This window comes from Oncorhynchus mykiss, chromosome 4, assembly GCF_057628025.1.
Source record: "Oncorhynchus mykiss isolate SJ-2025 chromosome 4, ASM5762802v1, whole genome shotgun sequence".
NCBI classification, from domain to species: Eukaryota; Metazoa; Chordata; class Actinopteri; order Salmoniformes; family Salmonidae; genus Oncorhynchus; species Oncorhynchus mykiss.
In genome coordinates, this window is record NC_143025.1 from 24,977,859 (window position 1) to 25,005,022 (window position 27,164).

The window sequence follows — 27,164 nt, forward strand, 5'->3', positions numbered from 1 at the left end:
CAGAAAAGCAGTGGGCTTACGGTAAAGGGTTTGTGGTAGGGCTGGATGGCCCCACCCAGCAGAATGAGACCTTGGGTGGAGACCTCCAGGGTCTACAGTCTGACAGGCAGCAGTCAGCATACATCTCCAGTCTGGACAGAGAGACAGACAGGGCCAGCCAGTGCCACTCTCCATCCCTCTGCTTGAAACCTGCCCAGAGGAAGAGGACACACAGAGAGAGATGTGGTGGATCAGTAGGCAACTGGTATAGAGACACTCCACTGTAGAGGACATTGTGCCTGCAGTGTCTATGTGTGAACCACAGTGTCTATGCGTGGAAATAGTCATTGAGCTTTGTCTTAAGGGCAAAAATAAACGATATGCTCTATGGATTTTCATAACATTGTAATAGGAGACATATTTGTCACGTCAACCATTCTAATGACATCTATTTCAGGACATGATGAGGACATGACTGTGTGTGTGTACATATGTGCACGTGTATCTGTTGGTATTGAGTAGCCTCGGCTCCAGGTACTGATGAAGGTGAGTAGTCCAGATCCCAGTCTCAGCTGTAGCAACTCCTCCGCTTCCTCTGACAGCACTGCAAGCAGACTCCTTTCCTCCACCCAGGCCTCCCAGCCTCATCTGAAAACCTGACACACACATCTCCCACAGGCTCACACTGCATCTTCAACCACAAAACAGTCTTGACAGTCTTGTCTATGCAATTGTGACTGATGCAAATTAGCAAGCCAAATAAGGCTATTTTGCATTCAAAGTGGAGTGAAATGTAATTGTCGTGTTTCAGACAGGGTAACTGGTCATTTAAACACATTGAAGACCAGTTTCATAAGCCAATGCAAAGTTTACCACAACGCTGGCATATTCATTCAGCTTCAGTGCCCGACATGTCAACATTCAAGTTCAAGTTTCGCACCGAAGCATAATGTCAACCTTGAAAGAACCTCCCCATCTACCCAATACAATAAGGCATTTCGACAATGTCTTTCAAACTCAAAATTATTAGATTTGATCTTTACATCAGCTTGCTGGTTATCATTTCCACACGTTGTCGATCCATATGACTTACTGAAGAGCAAACTCTGTGTGTGTGGGGAGGTACAAGGTGGAGTACTGTCTGGTCTCGTAGGCCAATCAGCCCCTGCTGTAGAGACGTTGTAGTGGTCGGGGGAAAGCATGTCCAAGAGGTCCAACAGATTCTAGAAAAGGGAACAAAACATGGATCAATAATCAGTTAGAGGATTGTGAGACTGAAGTGTGTAATAAGATAGCTTTGGCAATGCTCAACTTTGATTGAAATGAATGTTAGGAATTCACCAGCCAGTAGTGTATATTACATCACCTCAATCAATGGAATTGAAACAAACTTTGATGTGGAATGGCAGTGAGTTTAAAAATGAACTGGATGTGATCATCTTCTCCCACATCTGTTTGGCCAGCCAACGTGAGAGCAAGGTGAGGTACCATCCTTTGATAATTGGAACAGGTTGCTGTGTCTACCTAGAGAAGAGAGAACTTGGCTGCCTCTCTGTGAGATCAAAGACTGGAGTCTCCCCTGCTGCCAGTATGGAATGTCTGAGTGGAATCTCCCCAAGCATGAAAGCAACACCCATGTTTGACATGGACCAACTCTCCACCTATTTTAAAGGGTTCTATGACAACACTGTGTGGCGAAAGCCAGAGCCATTTAGATAAAGATATTGAGATGTATGGCTTTGGTGAAGTTGGCATGGTTAGAGTAACGAAGTAGGAACACATCACACAAAACAACACATTTCTGAGAAATGCAATAATATTTGTTACAGATTATCACAATTCTGGGATTACAACAGTTAAAAAAAAAATCTCAATACCTTCAATATCAATTACTGTAAATACACCAAACATGCAAACATACAATATATTGCTTGCTGCCATGACCAGTTCAATTTTATCCTGGGGTGCCATACTCACCTTTGGCCACGGCTGGTGTTAGGTCTCCCCTGACTCTCCCATACTCCTATGGTCCTGTTTGGAGAGGGGACAGCCCATGTGTGGACCCATCCTGGGATTCTCCTTCTCCCCAAGTCTTGAACAGACCTAGTCCTGCCCAGAGAAGCACCAGAGTCCCAGCCATGCCAACCCCTCCAGGTGCCCTTCTGGTGTCCATCATGTCCCAGGGGAGGGCTAGTGAGGAGGATCTGAGGACACGGTCACAATGACTCACTGTATCAGCGTTGTCATGGCAGCATTCCCCTCTCACACAATGTCGAGATATCCACCACCTGAGCTCTGTGGGTACACACACAAGCCCATATCAAATCACATGTGGTTTATCTTTAACCTACTGAGACAAAGCCAAGTAGTTATGCCAGAAGAGACACAGCTCTCCCCATCATCATAACTATATCTGCTACATCTAAAGCAGTGAGCTGTGATTTATACATTATATATGTTTAATAAACATTAGAATCATCAAAGATGAGACCAAAACACCTGCAAAAAAAGACATCTCTTGTCCTAATTTCGCCGGAGTCAAAACGTTGTGTTTATCCTGCAAATGTTTTCGCTGTCATAAATCGATTTTCAAAAGATGATTTGTCACTACAGCTTAGTTGACATTTCATTAAAGAGGATTAATATTTTTTAATGGTTCTTTACACAGATATGCAAACATATTTTTTTTCAAAGTCATAGACAGGCATCTAGATTAAATACAGTATGAACAGTGCATTAAATTAGACATGTATTTGTTTATATATACACTACATACAGTCGCTAGTCTACACATTCCCTGCCTTAAAATTACACCTAAAAAGGGATTCAATTTGTTTTTTTCCTATCGATCTAAACAACCTCCACATTTTCAAAGTGAAAGAAAAATGTAAGAGTTTCATTCCAGAACGCTATATATATAAATGTTCAGACATGTTGGTAAATTAGCTTGTTTTGTTTAAAGAACTTATAAAAGAGGTTAGTGTATATTTTCACCACCTAATCAGGGCATGGGGTTGTTCAATGACAGGCATGTATTTGTTTGATATCGCTAACTTAATGTTTTAATTTCAGAGAGACAAATAATCATGTTTTGTTGCAAAACGCTATATATCCGCCTCACTGTCAGAGAAATAAGTAGAACTGCTAGTTACAGAGTCAAACACGTCAAACAACACTTTTTTTTATAAAGAAATGTACAAATTATACATTTGTGACATCACTATAGAGTGCATTCGGAAAGTATTCAGACCCCTTCCCTTGTCCCATATTTTGTTAGGTTACAGCCTTATTCTAAAATGGATTAAATAAAATAAAAAATCATCATCAATCTACACACAATACCCCATAATGACAAAGCGAAAACAAGTTTTTAGAAATGTTTGCACATTTATTAGAAATAAAAAACTGAAATACCTTGAAGTACTCAGACCCTTTGCTGTGAGACTCGAAATTGAGCTCAGGTGCATCCTGTTTCCATTGATCATCCTTGAGATGTTTCTACAACTTGAGTTCCCCTGTGGTAAATTCAATTGATTGGACATGATTTGGAAAGACACACACCTGTTAATATCAGGTCCCACAGTTGACAGTGCATGTCAGAGCAAAAACCAAGCTATGAGGTCGAAGGAATTGCCCATAGATCTCAGAGACAGGATTGTGTCGAGGCGCAGATCTGAAGAAGTGTACCAAAACATTTCTGCAGCACTGAAGATCCCCAAGAACACAGTGGCCGCCATCATTCTTAAATGGAAGAAGTTTGGAACCACCAAAACTCTTCCAAGAGCTGGCCGCCCTGCCAAATTGAGCAATCGGCAGAGAAGGTCTTTGGTCAGGGAGGTGACCAAGAACCCAATGGTCACTCTGACAGAGTTCCTCTGTGGAGATGGGAAAACCTTCCAGAAGGACAACCATCTCTGTATCACTCCACCAATCAGGCCTTTATGGTTGAGTGGCCAGTTGGAAGCCACTCCTCAGTAAAAGCACATGACAGCCTGCTTGGAGATTGAACTCTTTGACCTGAATGCCAAGCATCACGTCTGGAGGAAACCTGGCACCACCCCTACGATGAAGCATGGTGGTGGCAGCATCATGCTGTGGGGATGTTTTTCAGCGGCAGGGACTGGGAGACTATTCAGGGTCGAGGGAAAGATCAACAGAGCAAAGTACAGAGAGATCTTTGATTAAAACCTTCTCCAGAGCGCTAAGGACCTCCGACTGGGGCGAAGGTTCACCTTCCAACAGGACAACAACCCTAAGCACACAGCCAAGACAACACAGGAGTAGCTTAGGAACAAGTCTCTGAATGTCCTTGAGTGGCCTAGCCAGAGCCCAGACTTGAATCCGATCGAACATCTCTGGAGAAAATAGCTGTGCAGCAACACTCCCCATCCAACCTGACAGAGCTTGAGAGGATCTGCAGAGAAGAATGGGAGAAACTCCCCAAAAACAGATGTGCCAAGCTTGTAGCGTCATACCCAAGAAGAATCAAGGCTGTAATCGATGCCAAAGGTGCTGTAACAAAGTACTGAGTGTAGGGTCTGAGTTCTTATGTAAATGTGATATTTCCGTTTATTTATTTTTATACATTTGCAAAAGTGTCTAAAAACCTGTTTTGGCTTTGTCATTATAGGGTATTTTGTGTAGATTGATGAGTAAAAAAACGATTTAATCAATTTTAGAATAAGGCTGTAACTCTTATCCATAGCGACTTACAGTTAGTCCATTCATCTTAAGATCTCTAGGTGACACCCCATATCACAGTCAAATACAAGATACAAACATTTCATTCCAGCTATTTTAATACACATCTAAAATCCATTCACAAAAAATCTGAGAGCAGTAATAGTTTACACACATGAAGTTACCCACAAGTAATAATTTTGGATGAAAAAAAACGTGAAAAATGTGTGGTTATAGCGTTTTGGAACTTTATAGAACATTTTCTAAATTACTAAGAAATACTAACTGAGGATGTATTGATTCGGTATGTCTTCACACCCCAGAATGAATACTTGGTGGAAGCACCTTTGGCAGCCATTACAGATGTGAATCATTTTGAATAAGATTCTACCAACCTTGCACAACTCTTAGGGCAACATTATATCCATATTCGACAGAATTGCTCAAGCTCAGTAAATGTGTCTGGGAGTCATTGATGGACAGCAATATTCAAACCTTGTCTCTGATTTTTTTAAAGCAGATTTAAGTCAGGACAGAGACGGGACTATTCAGGAACACTCCTCTTGGAAATCTATTTGGGTGTGTCTTTGGCATTAAAATGTGTGTAATCGCCCGCAGAGAATAAAACTCTATCCCAGAGTTAGGTTTTCAGAAAACTTTTCCTCTAACTTTTTACCTGGGCTTTGCTCATTTCATATTTATTTTGATCCTAACAAACTCCCCAGTCCCTGCTTGTGAAAAGCATACTCATATCATAATATTGCCACCACAATACAAAGGGATCAACAACATTGCATTCACTCCACATTACTGGCCTGTATGACAAAGTGAAAAGAATGAAGCCTGTGTAAAGAAATCCACTCCAAATCATCCATTTGGTTTGCAACAAGGCCATTAAGTAATACTGAAAGACAACACGTCAAAGACATTAACTTTTGGCCTAAATTAAAAAATACAGGTTTGGAATAAACCCAATACAACACAACACAGAGTGAAACCCTATGTATTTTAAAGAATTGTGGGGGTAGCAGCATCATGTTATGGGTATGCTTGTCATCGGCAGAGACTGGGAAGTTGTCAGTATCAAAATAAATATGAAAGGAGCAAAGCCCAGGTAAAAAGTTAAAAGAAAACCTGCTCCAGTCTTCTGAAAACCTAACCTTGTAAAAGAGTTTTATTTTTCTGTGAGACAATTACAAAAAAATGAATGCCAAAGACACGCTAGAATGGCTTTACAAAAGGTTTTGAGTGTTCCTGAGTGGTCTCGTCTCAGTCCCGACTTTTGCCTGAAAATCAGAGACAAGGTTTGAATATTTCTGTCCGTCAATGATTCCCAACCAAATTTAATGAGCTTGAGTAATTTTGACAAAAACAATGGACATATGTTGCCCTAAATGTTGTGCAAAGTGGGTAGAATATTTTTCTGAATTATTCACAGCTGTAATTACTGCCAAAGGTTTTTTTGTATTTATTTTATTTAAGCTTTATTTAACTTGGCAAGTCAGGTGCTTTCACCGAGTAGATCTTCGTTCTATTACTATCTTCGACTTTGAAAATGTGAAGTAAGTTGTGTAGATCTGTAGAAAAAAATATCAAATTACATTAAAAGGCAGCAAAATGTGAAGACTGTGCAAGGGGTGTGTAGACTTTCACTAGGCACTGTATATACCAGAAAGCTTTTTATTTTCAATACCAGAAATTCAATAGCAACATAAAACTCATCATGTTCCACAGAGCAGTGGGCCCGTACATGCCAGAAGAACATTGGACCAAATACCTCCTATTCACATTTTAGAAATATGTCCACAAAACAAGTTACAACACGGCATGTGATATAATAGAAGCTATCTTTTGGGGAACAATCACTGTTCAAAAGCTGGAATGTTGAAAAGTGGAAATGTTCAAATGCTGGGCTTAAAAACCACGCGTAAACGTAATTCTGTTGCGGTCTGATGAGAGAGAACGCCACTGAGTGAACATGGATCCGTCAACTGCACTGAGTCACCCTACTCACAGGCAGGCACATTTTATCACTATCACCATCATGATGATCACCATCATCACAACCATCATCATAACCATCATAATGTTGCTACAAGACAGAGCTGTACCTGGGTAAAGTCTAGTTTTATACAGCACTGTAAACCTGATAGCAAAAACGGACTCGGTCAGTGTTGAGTGACATGGCAGTTAACTTCAAAATAAATCATAGTTAGGAATCATCCATAAAAATATCCATGTTGAAATAATTTGCATCAAATGACAGATATGATTCATTACACAAAAGGAAACAACCTCAAGACACTTGATTCTATTTACAGGAAAAATGGCTTTGTAGACTTTGTAGTCTCTGTAGAAATCCGAGTTGTCTCACATAATTTTCAAATGCTCCAGCTTAAAAAGATTGTCCAGTACTTGTGTTTACTTTTTAGCCAGTAGTTCTGAAAATAGAGCTTACGAGCCAAAAGTGGTCTCAAATTACTAGAGGGATGGCTCTCGTGTGGGGGAAAACTGAGGAAAAATGGCGCAGCACAGCTTCCAAAAAAACAGTTGCTTCCAAACTAGGGATTTTGTGTACTAATTGCTCATAGATTATGCATGTATGAACTACACATTAACACATCCAGCCCAGAGTGGGAGGTTTAAAAAATACTTAGTCGTCGCCAATGTTTCCAGAGCATGTCTTTATCAGGGCCTGGTTTTCCAGACTATGGACACGACAGCAGTATCCAGCACATGAACATTACACTATGTCTGTAGTTTAGGAGAGGCCAGTCTTGCTGCTGTCCACTGAGGGTCTATAGTTTAGGGCTGGCCCTCTCCCAAGTACTCAAAGTGGTAATCATGCTTAATCCAATGAGGTGACAGTGACAGACACCAGCATGGCAGTGGGTCTTCTGTCCAGAGACACACTGAAGGTCACACAAGGACAAAGCCACCATGTTTAGGCTGAAAATGAGAACTAGAGATTTGACGTAGAATGACACTGGAACACCTCACTTTAGAGGGTTCAAAGCCCCAGAGCTCTGGAAACGTACAGTATCTATCAGGGAAAGGTCATGTCCTTGCTTAACGGGTCCTAAATAACATAACATTCTGAGAACCATATGTTTCTTAGAGCTTGGTGAGAGCGTGGTTGTCCTATGGTTAGTTTGCATACTGTACAACCTTCCCACAAGGGTCTGGGAAAGGTGCAGCTAGCACATACGTTCTGAGAGCCATATACATTGAGTGTACTCAATATTAGGAAGGTGTCCTTAATGTTTTGTACAATCACACAGCATGACGTTTACACATGGTTCTATTTAAAGTAATGTTCTCAAATTGTTCAGAGAACGTTAAGAAACAACATTCTTCTGTATGAATTTCTGTACTTCAGCATAACACTTTCTACAGGTTTCCTCATGGCTCTATTTAAAGTAATGTTCTCAGAAGGTTCAGAAACAACGTTTTCTTTGGGAATTTCACTACTTTCAGCCTAACATCTCCTGAAGGTTTCCTCATGGTTCTCTTTAAAGTATTGTTTTTATTTTTTAACCAGGTTAAGAACAAATTCTTATTTACAACGACAGCTTAGGAACAGCGGGTTAACTGCCTTGTCAGCTTGGAGATTTGATCTAGCAACCTTTCGGTTACTAGCCCAACGCTCACTAGGCTACCTGCCACCCCAAATGTTCTCAGAACATTAAGAAAACGTTCCATAAAAACCACAAGAAAACATTAGCAACGCTAAAAGTAGTAATGTTACGTTCCGAGGCATGCGTGGAAGCATTACTTTGAGGCAGTGTGCCAATGCTTGTTTCACTTGATCAGAAGTACGAGATCAGTGACATCCGAAACGTTGTTTTTTTTCGAGCAACCACCTGATTGGTTTGGTATTGGTTTTGGTAGAAGACAAAAACGCTACCCTGCACACGTGCTACGGCGTGTGCGAATTCATCTATAATAATTTGGCGGTTCTAAATGATTTTGACCAGCAGGTGCCACTAGTGTACAACGTGTTGATCTGAGCTTTGAGTAATTAACCTATTTTTGACACAATTGGCTGGAAATGCGCAATGCTTCAGGAAGCTTAGTTTCCTCATCACTAGTTCCAAGATCATTCTGAGAATGTTATTTAAAAACATATACAGTACCAGTCAAAAGTTTGGACACAACTACTCATTCAAGGGGTTTTCTTTATTTTGACTATTTTCTACATTGTAGAATAATAAAATATGAAATAACACACATGTAATCATGTAGTAACCAAAAAAGTGTTGAACAAATCAAAATATATTTTATATTCTTCAAAATAGCCACCCTTTGCCTTGATGACAGCTTTGCACACTCTTGGTATTCTCTCAACCAGCTTCATCTGTAATGCATTTCAATTAACAGGTGTGAGTTGTTCAAAGTTCATTTCTGAAATGTATTTCCTTAATGCATTTGAGGCAATCCGTTGTGTTGTGACAATGTAGGGGTGCTATACAGAAGATATCCCTATTTGGTAAAAGACCAATTCCATATTATGGTAAGAACAGCTGAAATAAGCAAAGAGAAATGATCGTCCACCATTACTTTAAGACATTCCTTGTGTAGTCTTAACATTCTGTATACTCCCTTTGTCCTAAGGGTAAAAAATGACCTGCCTTAATTAAACCCCTAAAATAAAGCAGCTTAATTGAATTTTAAACCCCAAATCTATTTTGCATGAAGAAACAACCTGTCACCTGTCACTCTTCACAATGCAGAAAGACTGCATTGACTGCATCAGTGGATACCACTCGTTTTTAACACACCTGTCATAATTGTTTTCTTTACTGAAGTAGAGGTTTATTATTATTACTACTACTGCTAAGGGTACTGCATAGGTGTAAACATATTTTTTTGCAAGAGATAGCACTTGTATAGCCTAAGAAAGTAACAGAAATGTGCAGAAAGTAGTTTTGAATGCATTTTATTGAAGGGAAACAACATAACTTTTTTTGGCAACATAGTGATATATTCTTATATACTGTACAATAAAGAATTAAACTGCAAAATACTAGTCTTCTCACATGTTTTGAACCATTGCCCCCACCCATAAGGTGTATAAACGACAACAATAAATAAGAATAAAATAAGATAATAGATACAAAACAAAAACGTGAAGAACATGAATCAATCAACTCTAATTAGCACATGTAAGACAGTATGCAAGTGTGTGTGCATGGACTTTGCAGATGTATTTCTCACATGTGCAGCACATAGTATTTGTTTTACAGTCCTTCTTTGGGGGGCAGAATTGGCATCTCCTTCTCCTGCCTGCCCCAGCTGCAACCTCAGGTGGATCAGGACAAGATTCAGCCCACGGAACAGCTTTCACAAGTGCTGCAGAGGCTGCTGTGCAGGGGAGGTGCTCCCTTCTTTGAAAGTGTGGGGTTACAAGTGCAATTTCCCAGCTACCTCAGGTACACCCTCCTCTTGTTCCGCTTATCAGGCATCCAGGTAGGGTTGATCTTATTCCATGTCACGAAGGCATTGTATGAGGACACATCAATGATGTTATGGAAGATGACCAGGGGCCAGCAGGCAGTCATCCTCCTGCAGCTGTAAGTTCCAATCACCATGTCCATGTTGTACATGCCTCCTTTGTTGTGGTTGTAGTCCAGGATGATGGCTGGTGTCATGTCCTCACGATCACTGATCTCAGCCATTTTGTGCAGTGTGCTCAGGAGGACCACATTCTTGTTCCTCTTTAGGAGGTAAGAAACTAGAGTGGGGGGTGAAGGTCAACTTTGATGAGAAGGTGCAGGGGGGAGCTCAGGTTTGTTCTTTCTAATTGTGCCAACCATGGTGATCTTCCTCTTCAGGAGCTGCTGGCTGAGTTCATAAGAGGTGAAGAAATTGTCACACGTGACATTGTGCCCCCTCAGTCCATCTGTCACATCAAGTACAACCCGCAATCCCTGGTTCTTCTCCGTGCCTCCGCTGGTCGGCTTCCCTGTGTAGACTTGCATCTTCCAGCTACGCTGGAAGACCACCCATATCTTGATGCCATACTTAGTTGGCTTGTTGGGAATATACTGCCGGAAAGGACAGCAACCTTTTGACAAAAGAGATTACGATCAGTAATTAGTATCAGTGTCACAGAAAACAATCACATAAATCAATGATATTACAGCAATACATAATAAAATTAACAGTGAAAGTCACTTACATTAGCGATATAAAAATAAAAATGTACCTCTGAATGGAACCAGTTGCTCATCCACTGTTACTTCAGGCCTAGGGTTGTAGAGGTACGCTCCACCCACTTCTTCCAGACCTCTCAGTTTGTCTCTCACACGTCTTGCAGTTCTCGCGGTTATCAAATCGTAGCATTCTTGAGAAAGCGTGAAAGACTTCCAGTGGCATCGTGGCACGGGAAATTGCCCTTCCACTCTCTGCATCCCAGAGACCACACATAGCCTCGCCTCGAGACCTATACACACCCGCTAAGATTAGCAGCCCTATGTAGGCACGCAGGTCAATCTCATCCATCCTCTTCCAGTTGTCTTCATATTTACGGAAACCCTCAAAATCATAATCTCCAGGATGATGAACATGTAGAATGTTGAGGCGATGTCCTTGGCATGGGCAACTGCATGTCTTGTGGGCCCTGGGGTCCACAATTTTGTGCTGCTATCCTGGCCTGGTTGTCATATGGTGACAAGGACCATGTTATTTTGCTGTTCTTTGACAAAAATGTCTCTCAATCAGCTTGGGGGATTTCTTCTCCATCTGAAGATGATGCATCGTGCTCTGGGTTGTATTCTTCCCCATCTTCTTCTTCAGATACCTCCTCCTCTTCTAAATCATTGGTCTCTTGTTCCTCAGATCTATGACCTGTTGGGCACTGAAATGTGCACTCATGGCTTCAGCAAAGAGAGAATTGGGGGGACTGTCATCTGCAGCACCTTTATAGCCTCTGACTGCATTTCCCATTAGTAAACAATGCTTTCAAGAAATGTTTATTTTGTCTGAAATTCTGTTTCTTTTGTCTGTGAACTTGAGTCATGTGTGGGGTCGTGGAGGGGAGATAATGCACATGCAGAAGAAAGTTATAGTTTTGTCTGAGTTCAATCAGTAGCACACAATCCCAATTTCTCATTTTGTGTGTGTGTGTGTGTGTCTTTGTGTTTTTTGTGGTGTGTAAATTATTTTATAACTGCCGGGTCAAAAATGACCCTAACACGGAATCCAAACCAGCTGACAATTAATCCACACATAAAACGGTCAACCGAATCATTTCTAGTCATCTTTCTTCCTTCCAGGCTTTTTCTTCTCTTGACTTTATATTGCGATTGGCAACTTTCATAAATTAGGTGCATTACCGCCACTGACCTCGTTCGTCTTCAGTCACCCACGTGGGTATAACCAGGGAGGAGATGGCACGTGGGTACCTGCTTCTACAAACCAATGGGAGCGGCAGGACTTGCAGCACGATCTGCGTCAGAAATAGAACCGATTTCTATTTTAGCCTTTGGCAACGCAGACACTCGTTGGTGCGCGTGAGCAGTGTGGGTGCAATCATTTAATAACATGGATTTCTACATTTATTTTGCGACGCTCGTGAACGCAACGCGAGCGGTGTGGTCAGCCTATTAGACCATCTTTGTACCCTGGTGGTGTACAGCTTTCTTTGAAATATGAACAAGGCGATGTTTCACTTTTTCTAATGTTGGTGTCACTCAATCAAATTTCAAGTTGACAAAATATAATTTAGGGGGTTTTCTCTGCTGTTAAACATAGTGACGGGTCATTTTTTACCCTTAAGACATCACAAGGGTTAAGACATGAAGGTCAGTCAAGCGCTATGATGAAGTTAATTAGAGTTACCTGCCTCAGATTGCAGCCCAAATAAATCACATAGTTCAAGTAACAGACACATCTCAACATCAACTGTTCAGAGGAGACTGTGGGAATCAGGCATTCATGGTCAAATTGCTGCAAAGAAACCACTACTAAAGGACACCCATAATAAGAAGAGACTTGCTTGGGCCAAGAAACACGAGCAAAGGACATTAGACCGGTGGAAATCTGTCCTTTGGTCTGAAGAGTCCAAATTTGAGATTTTTGGTTCCAACCACCGGGTCTTTGTGAGACGCAGAGTACTGTAGGTGAACGGATGATCTCCGCATGTGTGGTTCCCAACGTGAAGCATGGAGGGGGCTGTGTGACGGTGTGGGGGTGCTTTGCTGGTGACACTGTTGGTGATTTATTTAGATTTCAAGGCACACTTAACCAGCATGGCTACCACAACATTCTGCAGCGATATGCCATCCCATCTGGTTTGCGATTAGTGGGACTATAATTTGTTTTTCAACAGGACAATGACCCAGAACACACCTCCAGGCTGTGTAAGGGCTATTTGACCAAGAAGGATAGTAATGGAGTGCTGTATCAGATGACCTGGCCTCCACAATCACCTGACCTCAACCCAATTGAGAAGGTTTGGGATGAGTTGGACCGCAGAATCAAGGAAAAGGAGCCAACAAGTGCTCAGCATACGTGGGAACACCTTCAAGACTGTTGGAAAAGCATTCCTCATGAAGCTGGTTGAGTGTGCAAAGCTGTTATCAAGGCAAAGGATGGCTACTTTGAATAATTTAAAATCTATGATATATTTGGATTTGTTCAACTCTTTTTTGGTTACTACATGATTCCATATGTGTTATTTCATAGTTTTGATGTCTTCACTATTACTCTACAATGTAGAAAATAGCCAAAATAAAGAAATGAGTAGGTGTGTCCAAACTTTTTACTGCACATTCTGTTCACAGCATCAACAAAACTCTCTCTATACTCTTAAGTGTGTTCAGGTGTGTTGACCATGACCACTAATGAGCCACACCTGATCTTAATAAGTGCGTGTTTCCTTTGAAATAGGGTCTTTTGAATAGAGTAAAATTAACAGCTTTGTTTAAGTTAAAAAAAGCATGGCATGCTAACTACATCCTGGTGGCACAGTGGACTAATTCCATGAATAGAAAACAGAGGATTATAGGTTTGAATCTCACTGGCGCTGTGCCACAATAAAAAAAAAATGTGTTTGCATGATTAATGCCTCATGAATGTCCTATCTGTGCTTGGAGTTCAAAACAGTAAAACTACCTATAATTTACGTTCTCAGAACGTTAATAAAACTTTCAGGTAACCATAGTAAAATGTTCTCAGATCCTCTCTGCAACCTAAAAATGTACTTTCACAGAAGAGACAATATTTTCACTTCCATTCTCAGAATGTTTAAAAAACGTTGCATTTTACTGGTGAAGAAACTTATGGCTTCGTTGCCAGGACCAAGAACTTTCGTTGCCACAATTTCCAAGCAACCAAATGTGCTAGCTGGGTTGTTTTAAAGCAGTGTCTGATGTGACAGCCAATGTCTGCTTCGGATCCCTACACACCAATCACGGTTTCATGATCCACAAAGATCTAACAATTGAGAGCTTTCTTCTTATCTTACATGAGGAAAAGAGAACAATTTTAATACATTCCTGCTACTTCAGTCTCACATGCTATTTTCAGCTACATACTGTACTTGAAACATACTTATTATTTTTCATAGGTCTAAGCAGTGAGGACACATTCTCCCCAGTTATTCGACTTTGTTCAAACAACAATCAAAATGCAACTGGTGAACTTTTGCACTGTACGTCAGCAGTGCACTTCCCATATCTTCCCTGTCTTATTTATTTGGCAAACATATTGCACTCCTACACACACACACACAGACAGATGCACACTCAGTACACGCCCTGACAGTGTACTTCAGACTGAGGACCCCTGTCTCTCTGGTACCCAGTTTTGCTGTCCATCTTCCTCCTCTTCCTCTCCCAGTCCCGGCCCTAACAGCGGTCATCCTCGTCGGTGTCACACAGGAGCTCGCAGGCGGCCACAGAGCTGGCCTGACCCAGGCGTTTATGGAAGTGTCCGTTGGGGACCTGCCAGTTGTGTCTGAGCTGGGGGGCAGAGCTGATGGTGTTGGCCCGACCCAGACTGGTTGCAATGGCCACCTCAAAGGTCAGAGTCTCCTCCAGGCCTGAGGAGTCTGGGCTGTGGAACTCCTCGTGCAGGGGCAGGTATGGCTCCGAGATGTACCGGTGAGGGGAGGGATGTGGGTGACTGACCCCTAACCCTGGGTCACTCACCCCTACTACCACCCCCACCCCCGATCCTCCTCCTGCCACCTGGGCTGGCCTCTCCTCTTCCTCCCTCCACAAGGGCTCCTCCGTCTCTCCAGGGGCCTCCTGGGTCTGGGCTCTGCCCTCGCTGACAGCAGGGGGGGAGGGGTGGGCTCGGCATATCAGGGGGGAGTAGGAGATGTGAGGGCGTGGCCGCGATGGCGTCTGGGGGAGCTGCCGACGGCCACTGGGGGTGCTGGACTCAGAGTTAGGCGGGCCTGGGCTGCCTGAAGTGTTGCCCTGCAGAGATAAGAGATTTCACACATAAACCAGGCTTTAATGGTAGTAGGGGCGGTTATTGACAGTTAAAGCCAGTAATTAAATAATAACAGTGTCAGGGCCGTTAAAAGAACACCCACCTGTCTATGGTGGACATGTGCGTGTCCCTCGCTGGGGGAGCGGGACTGCTTGCGTTCCTGTGACGGGTCCTGGCCCCGCTCCTCAGAGTTGCAGCGGGACACGTCGGGAGACAGCAGGTGGCGCCGCTCTTTGGAGCGCCCCCGCTCTTGATCCACTGGTTCCCTGAGGTTGGACCTGATGCCTGAGAGGCAAGGAGAGAGAGGGGAGCTATGAAGAGGGTCACATACATTTTAGTAAACACACAGCTTTCATCAGGGGGCTTCTAAAACTGAGAACCACCAGTGTTCTTCAAATGGAACAGGACCAGTGAATAGACCCTAAGCAATGGCATAGTGAACACATTCCTGCAACTGTGTATAAGGTACCTCTGATGCTCCTCTGTCGTGGTCTATACAGACGGTCAGAACTGACCCTCTCCAGAGAGTACTCCTCCTGCCACAGCCCATTTACGCACTGATCACCAATAGTGGAGAAGGAGCGTTTCATCAATTTGCTGCTGTCCGTCCCAACCTACACACAGATAAACACACACACACACATACAGTACACACACACACACACACACACACACACACACACACACACACACACACATGCAATTGGTTGAGAGAATGTGGGAGGGTAGGAAGTGTGTGGAGTTCTAGTTCTGAGCAGAAGACTTTCTCCCATTCACCACACACATTCCATGTTTAATACATGGTATTTACATAGCGCTTTTCAAGGACCCAAAGTCACTTCCAAGCCATATTACCTTGAACTAAAAAGACACCGTTTTGGAAAACCTGGCATACTGACATTTTTGCCACGCAAGGATTAGAAACTAAAGTATGCCACCCACACTGTCAACAACCATTGAAGGTAACAGTTGAAATCATATGTATCTACTATAGCAACCTAGTAACATCCAATCCTCCACTTCATGGCAGATTGGTTGACTGACTGCTGTATCTATGTCCCTGCACTGCCCCAGTGTTCATCAATCCCTCTGAAGCCGCCACAAAGGCTGTCTGCCTGGGTCCTGTTCTTTCCCCATGGGTAGAGGAGGGGAGGTGAGGGGCTGTACAGTAACAGGTACCTGTGTGTCTACAGCCAGCTGAGGCATAGACGAGGCTCGGATAGAGACTGCCCACCCGGGCACCTTGAGTGGGGCATCCTGCCTGTTAGTAGGGCAAAGGATGCGGTTAAACTCTTTGCGCTCCGGAACCTATATAGTTAGAGAAAGAGGAAGGGGAGAGAAACACAGCAGAGTTCTAATGTGTGAAAACAGACAGAGTTTGCAGCAATGACGTCAGGGGACCAGCAGAGGACTACTGTACCAACACGCCACAAGCAGATGTAGTATGCTGACTGACATACTGTAGAGTGAAGCTATCAATATCAAATAGCCGTACACCCTCTTAACTCAGAGTAAAAGCACTGGCTGAGCACAGTGACCGCCAAAGCACTGTGTGTTGGCAGTGTAATGTATTCATTTTTCACTATTCATTGTGAACCTGTGTGAGTGGTGCCTGTCTGGATTCTTCAGAAGTACTGTGGGTTGGAGTACCACTGTCAATGAGGGGCTGACAACCAGGCGGGGCAGAGAGGAGGGGCTGAGGGGAGGAAGGGGGCGGTGTCGACATGCGCAAAAAGGGGTTAAAGCTGGCGCTTGAATAACTGAAAGTCATGAAGCGGAGGAAAGCACCAGTCACATGCATGCAGGCTTAGGAAACCAAAATGCCTCACTCATCACCAAAGAGTTGAGAGGAGCTGAGAAACCATAACCAAAAGATGTGAGTAGTATCCTCCAACAGAACTCTGTACAGCTGCTCAAAGAACAGAGAGGTGTGTGGGAGAGCCATATGTCATACAGCTCTGTATGATGACAACGGTGCCAAATACTGGCACAGTACAGTTAAACCGCAAAACCATGAGAGGAGTGCTGAGTCTGACACTTAACGACTAGAGACAAGCCGCCGTCTCCATCTCTGTTCCATTGACACACTTACAGAAAGGCACACACTTTCATGTAGTCAGAGTCACACTCCCCATAGTGCCAAAGCTCAGCGGAATCCCGACAATTTTGCAAAGTAAGCATAATATGCATGGTCCATCAAAGCCTATGGCGAAGAAATGATGATACCATTTCATAGAAATGGGTGCGCAGTCATAATGCCTAAAACAAGGAACAACACTGTGTGGAGTGGACAGCATGGTAAGACATTGCCATGGTGAAGTTGGGAATGACACAGAAGGGGGCAAGGCAGCTGTATCAGCTACTACAATCCAGTACTGCTGGATAGAACTGGCATTGATTGTGTAGAGGTCATTAGAGTGTGTATTGATAAAAATATAGGTGTGTGTTTGAATGGCTTTGAGTGTAACGTGAGAGTGTGTATGACGGGGCCTCCCGAGTTGGGCAGCGGTCTAAGTCACTGCATCGCAGTGCTTGAGGTGTCGCTACAGACCTGGGTTCGATCCCAGGCTGTGTCGCAGCCGGCCGCGACCGGGAGACCCATGAGGCGGCACAGGGGAGGGTTTGGCTGGCTGGGATGTCCTTGTCCAATCGCGCTCTAGCGACACCTTTTGAACGCTGACGTCAGTCGCGAGTTGTACAGTGTTTCCTCCGACACGTTGGTGCGGCCGGCTTCTGGGTTAAGCAAGCAGTGTGTCGAGAAGCAGTGCGGCTTGGCAGGGTCGTGTTTCAGAGGACGCATGGCTCTCGACCTTCGCCTCTCCCTTGTCTGTACTGGAGTTGCAGCGATAGGACAAGACTGTAACTACCATTTGGGGCAAAAAAGGACTAAAAGGGTGCCTGAATCACAGATGAGAAACGAATCTGTGCTGGGTCTAATAGTTATGATGACAGTCTGATCGTACTGTACACGCTTGGAAAAATTGTTATTCGACTGTCCCCATAGGAGAACCCTTTAAAGAACCCTTTTCGGTTCCAGGTCAAACCCTTTCCACTGTGGGTTCTACATGGAACCCAAAGGAGTTCTACCTGGAACCAAAAACGGTGACATCCAAAGAACCCTTTTGGAACCCTTTTTTTCTAAGAATAAGAGTGTAGGGATCAGCAACAGTGCTTTATACAATGTTGTTTCAGACACGAGTTTGATGATGAAGCAGAATACACTGGCACCATACATAAAACCTCTCGACACAAATCACACCCCACTAGCGTCCGAATACTGCATACTGACTGGGCTGGGACAGCGACAACTAATTGACTGGACAGTGACACAGTGATGGATGGGGGATTGGATGAGTCAGAGTGAGTCCAGCCAGACGCTGCCTCTCCTGGGACAAACAGTCTCAATTCCCCCCTCCCATTCTCTCTGGATCACAACCACATCCTACCAGACTATAACCCAACCCCATAATATCTCACTGGATCCATCAAAAGTCTAACTACTAATGCATTAAGTGTGTAATACTAAAAACAGAATCATTTCCCCATTAAGTGAGTAACATACTAATACATGCTTTTACACTGTGTACATGCAGAATGAACTTTAAAGGCATAGTTCACCCAAATGACAAAATAAAATATTGGTTTACTTACCATGCAAGCAATCTACACACATCATGTCCACATCATCTGAAAGTATCTCAAATTGATTCCGAAAAATGCAAAAATCAGTCCCATGACTTGAATGTGATTTGTGCACCAAATGCAAAAATGTTAGCATTTGGAAACAGTGCGAGCCAATGCCAGGGAAACTATACCAAACCATAGGTTGCTGTCATACCTTGTACACTGAACAAAAATATTACTGCAACATGTAACAATTTCAAAGATTTTACTGACTAACAGTTCATATAAGAAAATCAGTCAATTTAAATAAGTGAATTATGCCCTGATCTATGGATTTCACATGACTGGGAATATACATATGCATCTGTTGGTCACAGATACCTTAAAAAAAAGGTAGGGGCGTGGATCAGAAAACCAGTCAGTATCTGGTGTGACCCCCATTTGCTTCATGCAGCACAACACATCTCATTCGCATAGAGTTGATCAGGCTGTTGATTGTGGCCTGTGGAATGTTGTCCCACTCCTCTTCAATGGCTGTGCAAAGTTGCTTGATATTTTGGTGGGAACTGGAACACGCTGTTATACATGTCGATCCAGAGCATCCCAAACATGCTCAATGGGTGACACGTCTGGTGAGTATGCAGGCCATGGAAGAACTGGGATGTTTTCAGCTTTCAGGAATTGTGTACAGATCCTTGTGACATGGAGCTGTGCATTATCATACCGGAACAATGAGGTGATGGCGGCAGATGAACGGCATGACAATGGGCTTCAGGATCTTGTCACGGTATCTCTGTGCATTAAAATTGCTATAGATAAAATGCAATTGTGTTTGTTGTCCGTAGCTTATACCTGCCCATACCATAACCCCACCGCCACCATGGGGCAATCAAATCACATTGACATCAGCAGACCGCTCGCACACAACGCCATACAAGTGGTCTGCGGTTGTGAGGCTGGTTGGACGTACTGCCAAATTCTCTAAAATGACATTGGAGGTATAGAAATTAACATTAAATTCTATGGCAACAGCTCTGGTGGACATTCCTGCAGTTAGAATGCCAATTGCATGCTCCCTCAAAACTTTACACATCTGTGGCATTGTATTATGTGACAAAACTGCACATTTTAGAGTGGCCATTTATTGTCCCCAGCACAAGGTGCACGTGTGTAATGATCATGCTGTTTAATCTGCTCCTTGATATGCCACATCTATCAAGTGGATGGATTATCTTGGCAAAGGAGAAATGCTCACTAACAGGGGTGTAAAGAAATTTGTGCACAACAATTGAGAGAAATAAGCTTTTTGTGCGTATGGAAAATTCTTAATTTCAGCTCATGAAACATGAGACCAACACTTGACATGTTGCGTTTTATATTTTTGTTCAACATACATACATTGATTCACTTAGGAATGTGTAATTTAGAAATTTTGGTGAACTATCCCTTTGATTTGATTTGCTTTGATTAGGGCGTTGAGTGAATGTGTTTCTGGGGGTGTTACAGTACCTGAGACCTATTCCTTACCGGAGTGTGGAGCTGGTGGTGGTGGTGGTGATAGTGGTGGTAGTCCTCCTCTTTATCCTCAAGGTCCTGGGACATGGGCTGCATGAACATCTCCTGGGGGGAGATGGGACTCAAGGCCACAAACCCTCCTCTGGTCCTGATGGAACGGATAAGAAGACAGACATTCAGAGAGGGATAGGGGACACCTAGTCAGTTGCACAACTGAATGCATTCAACCTAAATGTGTCTTCCGCATTTAACCCAACCCCTCATAATCAGAGAGGTGCGTGGGCTGCCTTAATCGACGGCGTACATCATCGGCGCCCAGCATGCCTATCTAGGATGAACACACACATCTATTAACATACCCGTACCCACACGCACACACAGGCTCGGGGACTTTAGGAGTCAAAAAGCATATTTACAGGGCAGATCCAGCGCTGCGGGTCAGAAAGGGGAGGGCTTTGGCACTGCAGAGGATGTCCTGAGGCAGAGAGGATGCGTCCATACGCTGGAACATGGGAGCATGTTTCTATAGGGGATGAGGATGAAATAGGTCCAGTATGAGAGTATGCAAACTACTGTTCAGAGGCCATAGTTTCATACTGTACATAGAGGTATACCTGCTCCTCCAGCTGTTGCCTGAGCTTCTTGGCTTTGCTCTGCTTGTAGTAGTCCATGATCATCATAGCTGCGTAGATCTTCCCAATGGTCATATGATTGGCTGGAAGAATGGCATAATGTCACTCATTTGGAATTCTTTGAAAAGCAAAACTACTATAGCAAATAGTTCAACTACATTGACTAATGCCAGAGGTACTATACATTCTGACTGTCACCTTTGTGGATGGGGACGAGCAGGTCTAGCGTCTTCTGAGAAAGGTGTGGCCAGATGATACTGATCTCCTTCTGTAGGTCTGAATCCATCTGCCCCCTGTCCTCCCCTCCTGGAACCACCACAACAACAACAGGAGATAAAGCATGCAGCAGGTGCTCATGGGGGCAGTTGGTCAACAGTGTGTAGAGAAAGTTGAGAAGAACAACAAGTTCAGAGAGTTGTTCATGTATTTTCACATGCTAGCCTGACCTCTGGCTATCTTGACCTCAAGGGCAGTTCGGATCAGGGCCATGAGGGTGGAGGTGAAGTGAACAGACATCTCCTCATCCACGGGCATGTTCATCAGCACTAGCCTCTGAGGGTGTCCATGAAAGGGAAAGAGGGGGGAGCAAAGCAGGAAATATTACTCACTAACAAGGAGACAACATGTTGCCAACAAGAGAAGCTCAGTTAACCATCTATGCCTTACAGTAATATACAAGTCTCAACTACATTATGGTATTTTTTCACTGTTCAAGCTAAACTTACAATCAAAGGATTATAAATGCATGTTTTAATAACACAATTCTCTAATGAGTATGACATTGTAACAACAGCCAAGAGACTCACAACACAGTGTGCACAAAAAGGTTAGGTTCATTCCCATTGTACAGTCCATGCACACATATGACAAGACAATGATAATGAGAAAAAAAGGCAAAGAGGGCAAGGGCAGAAGGCACATGCGTAGAGATAGAGGAAGTAATCAAGCAGCAGTGATTGAGAAAGGTTGTTTGGCATTCTGACACTGTACAATGTGGCTCTATGAAATACATGTTAGCTTTTTGCACCCGTTTCAAAACCGAAGCATTCTTACTGACACTGAAAACCAGTTATTCCACAAACAGCTCTTAAACACACAAAACCTTACTCAGTTAGTTCTCTGCCAAGATGCAAATCAATACAAAAAAGAAAACGCCAAAGCACAATGCTCATTTATTTTTACTCAACGTATTGTCATCTGCCGATCAAAAAACACCATCGTGGATTCTCTTACAATTCGACAAGCGACACGTTACGGTACGATATAGACAACAGTCATTTTCCACACTTCATTTGGAATTGGCTATATAACACAGAGGGAAAGGTTTTATTTTGCCATCTCCATTGACCAAATGTAGAAACGTTGCCCAGTTGTCTTTGGTCTACCTTATAAGCCACTTTGGAGGGACATTTCTTTCCGAGGCCAAGAGGTGGCGACATATCAGTCAGCATCTCGTACATGTCAGTGTAATGAATACGCCCGCTGGGGAGGAGGCAGGGAGCAGGGCAGATGACGAGGAGGACGAGGAGGAGGAGGAAGGGTAGGGAAGGTATTACCAAGGAATGGAGGAAGAAAAGAATATGAAAAAAAGGAAGAGATCAGAAAGAGGGTTATTCAATGGCATTACACAGAGAGGATCAAATCAGGTTGTGGTATTTCTATGCAGACTTGGCATAGAAAAGAGAGAGAAGACGAAATCTCAAATCAAAGACCAAAGGAATGACAGCAGGGTCCTCTGTGGATCTGGCAGATACTTACCTGGCATCCTAAACCTGCAACGTTACTACTGAGAATTGTCAGGGAGGGACTTACACTAGGCCCCACTATAACCCTTCTCATGATTCTACTATAACCAGTCAACTAAATCAGAGGTACCAGATCCAACCAGCCACAGAGTGTCACGACTCAGCACACTGGTTTTGTGTAGTTGTTTGTTACACTATATGTTCCAATAGTTCATTGCTCTGCATCTACAGCATGAAGTGCATAATGATATTGTCTGTATGCTAGAGGAGGAGCCGTCTCTTTGTATCCTGAAGCCATAACCCAGTCATTCTTTGGCCTGGGGCAGAACCAGGGTGGTCCCCCTTCAGCAGTGCAAGCAGGCCTTAGAGGGGTAGTGAAAATTGTTGGAGAGGAATGGAAGGGGGCATAGGAAGGGTCCCAACAGGTAGGATGGGGTTAAGGGATCAAGGGATAGTGGGGAAGTGGTGGGGTAGTGGTGGGGGAGCCAAACCTTGCAGGCCACGGTGTAGGGGCAGTTCTTTCCAAAGCCCAGGGGAGGTGAAATAGTGCGTACTACTGTGTACATCTCCTTATAGTGAATCCTTCCACTGGAAAGAACATATATTTCTGTAGTTAACAATCAACACAGAGATTCAGCTTTGCTGGAGTTTGCTAGAGCTGGATTGCCACCATTGTCCTAACAAGAACCCGGAGAGCAGAGCATCAGGACATATCGGACAACAATTAGGCAAATATGCAATACAATTCATTTTGTGAAATGGTTAAGGCCATATGGTGGTATTTGTAAGTAGTTGGGTGAAACAGTAGAATAACATTAAAATAGTAAATAATTCCTACACATGCTGTATAACATATGTGCTGTGCTGCTACTTTGTATGTGTTAGTATGTGTTGTTGGGCCTCAGACTTACCAAGCAGCTCGGTCGTATTCACCCCAGATACGAACAAACTCATCCAGATGATGAGGCCCCAAGATGGAAGAATCCCGGGTGAGGTACTCAAAGTTGTCCATGATCACAGCCACAAACAGATTCAGCATCTGAACAGTGATTAGAGGAGGTCATAGACAAGGAACTACAATAGGTGTACATGAAAGGGAATATGTATGCATGTAAGTGTCTCCTTCAACTTCTTCCTCTCATTTCTGGTAAGAGACGGTCTCCTAGAGTAGGACTCATAGAGTAGGACAGTAGGACTCTTAGAGTAGGACTCTTACCAGAAATGAGCTGAAGAAGATGAAGGAAACAAAGTAGAAGTAGGCAAACTCAGTTCCACAGCGCTCCTCATGGTCTGACGTTAGAGCTAAGGGGTCTGGCTCACACTTCTGCCCCCCTAAACATGACAGCATGATCTCCTGCCACGACTCCCCCGTGGCACTCCTGCAGGCAGACAGCAGTGTGTTGTTCAGAGACTGAGCCTTAGTTAGCCACTGTGTGACACATGCAGGATATCCTACTGTACCTGAATAGCAACATCAGAGCACCAAAGAAGGTTTTGAAGTTGTTGTGTTGGTTGATGTGAGTCTCTTCATCCAGTCTGATGTTTCCAAAAACCTTGAGGAATATTCAAATCAAATCGTATGGGTCGTGTACACATACGCCATGCCTATGTTTATAGCTCCAACAGTGCAGTAATACCTAACAATACAAAATAATACACAAATTCCAAATATATATGAGAAATATCAGAACGAGCCATGTCAGAGGCGTTAACAAAAATATAAACGCAACATGTAAAGTGTTGGTCCCATGTTTCATGAGCTGAGATAAAAGATTCCAGACTTTTTACATATGCACAAATGTGTTTACATCCCTGTTAGTGAGCATTTCTCCTTTGCCAAGATAATCCATCCACTTGACAGGTGTGGCATATCAAGAATCTGATTAAACAGCATGATCATTACACAGGTGCACCTTGCTCTGGGGCCAATAAAAGGCCACTCTAAAATGTGCAGTTTTGTCACAAAACACAATGCCACAGATGTCTAATGTTTTGAGGGAATGTACAATTGGCATGCTGACTGCAGGAATGTCCACCAGAGCTTTTGCCAGAGAATTGAATGTTAATTTCTCTACCATAAGCCACCTTCAAAGTTGTTTTAGAGAATTTGTTAGTATGTCTAACCGGCCTCACAACCACAGACCACTTGTAACCACGCCAGCCCAGGAACTCCACATCCGGCTTCTTCACTTGCGGGATTGTCTGAGACCAGCCACCCGGACAGCTGATGAAACTGAGGATTTCTGTCTGTAAAAAGCCCTGATTGGCTGGGTTTAGCTCCCCAGTTGGTGGGCCTGGCTCTCAAGTGGGTGGGCCTATGCAAAATCCATAGATTAGGACCTAATGAATTTATTTCAATTGACCGATTTTGTTATATGAACTGCAACTTGTTGCATGTTGCGGTAATATTTTTGTTCAGTATATAATGGTGTGTATAGACAGTATGGACAGTATATGAATAGAGACGATTCATGAGATATATCTTGTGCTATATGCAGAACCGACACATTCACACCATGCAATGACGAACCAAGAAAGTGGCAGAATAGATCAAGCGTGTGAGCAACACCTTACCTGCATTCCGATGATTGCATATATGAAGAAGAGCATGGCAATGAGCAGACAGACGTAGGGGAGAGCCTGAAAGAGAAACCCTGTGTCATGATAAAATAACAGTACCAGACGTTACACACACACACACCTGGCTTCAGTCTTAAGTGTCTCTTTCCAGTGCTGTACTGTATTGTGAGTGGAGCTGACCTTAAAGGACTGGACAAAGGTCCAGAGCAGGATGCGGATGGTGTAACCCTGCCTCAACAGCTTGATCAGTCGAGCAGCTCGGAACAGCTTCAGGAAACCCATGTTGAAGGTCTCAATTGACTAAAGGGAGATGAGAGAGACACTCGCACTATATATATATGATGTTTATTTACAGTACACTGCATAGAAATTGCAACGTAATCAGCCACTGACTGATATTCAGTCCTGCTTTTTTACCTGCAGGTCCACCACTATTTCTGTGATGCTTCCCAAAACCGTGATGAAGTCAAATATATTCCAAGTGTCTCGAAAGTAGTTCTGGAAAAGAGAGGAAAACATCCATACTTCAGTCAGTAGATGTTAGTAGCATTGCACACAGCATCAGATCATGATGTTATGGGCAGTACAGATGTAGGATCTTCATTTGAGCCAGTTTGCTACAGGAGGAAAATAGGAACAGGAAATGTGAATTATTATGTGGATTATAATTAATGGGCATTTTTGTAGGGGTTGATACATTTTTCGTTAGGGAAAATCAAGTCTGAAATTAGAAACTTTAGAAGCCTTTTTAAAACTCAAATACACTACAAGTTTGCATTTCCTGCCACGCAGGAAAAGTCTCAGCAAGAAACTTCTCAAATTAAGATCCTACATCTGTAAGTTTAAACTGTTTCCTCACCAGAAAGCCAAATGCCATGATCTTGAGGACACACTCCACAGAGAAGAGCACAGTGAAGGCTGTGTTCAGGTGTTTCAGCACAGCCTCGTACACTGGTGGGGCTGAGTAATACTACCACCACATAGGAGAGCGAAAGAGAGAGACACCATTAAACACAATAGGAATTACTCCAAATTACTGGGATGCACAGATAACCCCAAATGACACAATGAACCCAAACACACACCATCTTGCTCAACCACCATACAACTATAGAACTATAGCCACAGGTTAATGGCAGATTCCCTCTGATAAGTAAATAGCGAAACATTGAGCAGAGCTGAGGCTAAAAGGAGTAATTCATCTGAGTTGTACAGGCAGAGTTAATGAGGGCATGTTAAATACTAGCAGGTGGATATAGATCAATATTTAATAAAGGCTGAGTCATCCTCTGCTCTGTCTGATGGCTCTCTCCCTCTGTCTGACCGAAGGCTTTTTCTCTGAATAAATGAAATGCTCACGGGATGGAAAAAACCCAGACCGTTAGCTAGAGCCCAGCACAGGGTAGAGGGACATGCATCTTACAACCCAATCAGCTACAGCAGAGGTGTCAAATACATTTTGCCACGATGGCCAAATTCGGTCTTCAACGAGGCCCGGAGGGGCGCACTGAAAATTGGTTATATTTCCTCGGCGTCAAAATCTGCAAAAGCTGGTCCTCTAGATAATTTGCTAAATGTAGTCCCCCCCCCCTTGCAGGCCAGATGTTTGACACCCCTGAGGTACAGCAACAGGCTCCATAATACCTTCTGCACCACAGGGACTGCTATTAGGCTTTATAAATGGGATTAGTTCAGCATATGGGTCAGGTTGTACATTAGAGATAATGAACAAGGTGTAAATGAATGTACTGTTTGTATACGATCATTATCCACACCTTCATCATCAGGACAATGGTGTTGAGTGCAATCATGGCCAGCACGGTGTACTCAAAGGAGGGGGAGACCACAAAGTGCCAGAGGCGGTACTGGAACGTTTGTCTGTTCTGAGGCATGTAGCGGGTCAGGGGTTTGGCACTTATGGCAAAGTCAATGCAAGCCCTCTGTAAGGGAAAACACACAAGAAAGA

The 27,164-nt window shown here is 43.4% G+C and overlaps 1 protein-coding gene across 1 annotated transcript in view; it reads right to left on the reverse strand.

The window, feature by feature from the left end:
- Positions 1 to 6,323: 6,323 nt before the first annotated feature.
- Positions 6,324 to 27,164, reverse strand: part of LOC110522764 (voltage-dependent R-type calcium channel subunit alpha-1E) — a 110,621-nt gene continuing 89,780 nt past the window's right edge. Inside the window, exons 30-47 of the mRNA XM_090231594.1 lie at positions 26,974 to 27,138; positions 26,058 to 26,168; positions 25,616 to 25,696; positions 25,379 to 25,498; positions 25,193 to 25,258; positions 24,080 to 24,171; positions 23,835 to 23,997; positions 23,530 to 23,657; positions 23,110 to 23,206; positions 21,320 to 21,425; positions 21,072 to 21,179; positions 20,856 to 20,956; positions 20,658 to 20,764; positions 20,254 to 20,389; positions 16,282 to 16,410; positions 15,572 to 15,716; positions 15,206 to 15,387; positions 6,324 to 15,086 (exon numbers count right to left, since the gene is read on the reverse strand). Coding sequence (XP_090087720.1) covers positions 14,511 to 15,086; positions 15,206 to 15,387; positions 15,572 to 15,716; positions 16,282 to 16,410; positions 20,254 to 20,389; positions 20,658 to 20,764; positions 20,856 to 20,956; positions 21,072 to 21,179; positions 21,320 to 21,425; positions 23,110 to 23,206; positions 23,530 to 23,657; positions 23,835 to 23,997; positions 24,080 to 24,171; positions 25,193 to 25,258; positions 25,379 to 25,498; positions 25,616 to 25,696; positions 26,058 to 26,168; positions 26,974 to 27,138 — 2,613 coding nt within the window. The 3' untranslated portion in view covers positions 6,324 to 14,510. The remainder of the gene's footprint in view (positions 15,087 to 15,205; positions 15,388 to 15,571; positions 15,717 to 16,281; positions 16,411 to 20,253; positions 20,390 to 20,657; positions 20,765 to 20,855; positions 20,957 to 21,071; positions 21,180 to 21,319; positions 21,426 to 23,109; positions 23,207 to 23,529; positions 23,658 to 23,834; positions 23,998 to 24,079; positions 24,172 to 25,192; positions 25,259 to 25,378; positions 25,499 to 25,615; positions 25,697 to 26,057; positions 26,169 to 26,973; positions 27,139 to 27,164) is intronic.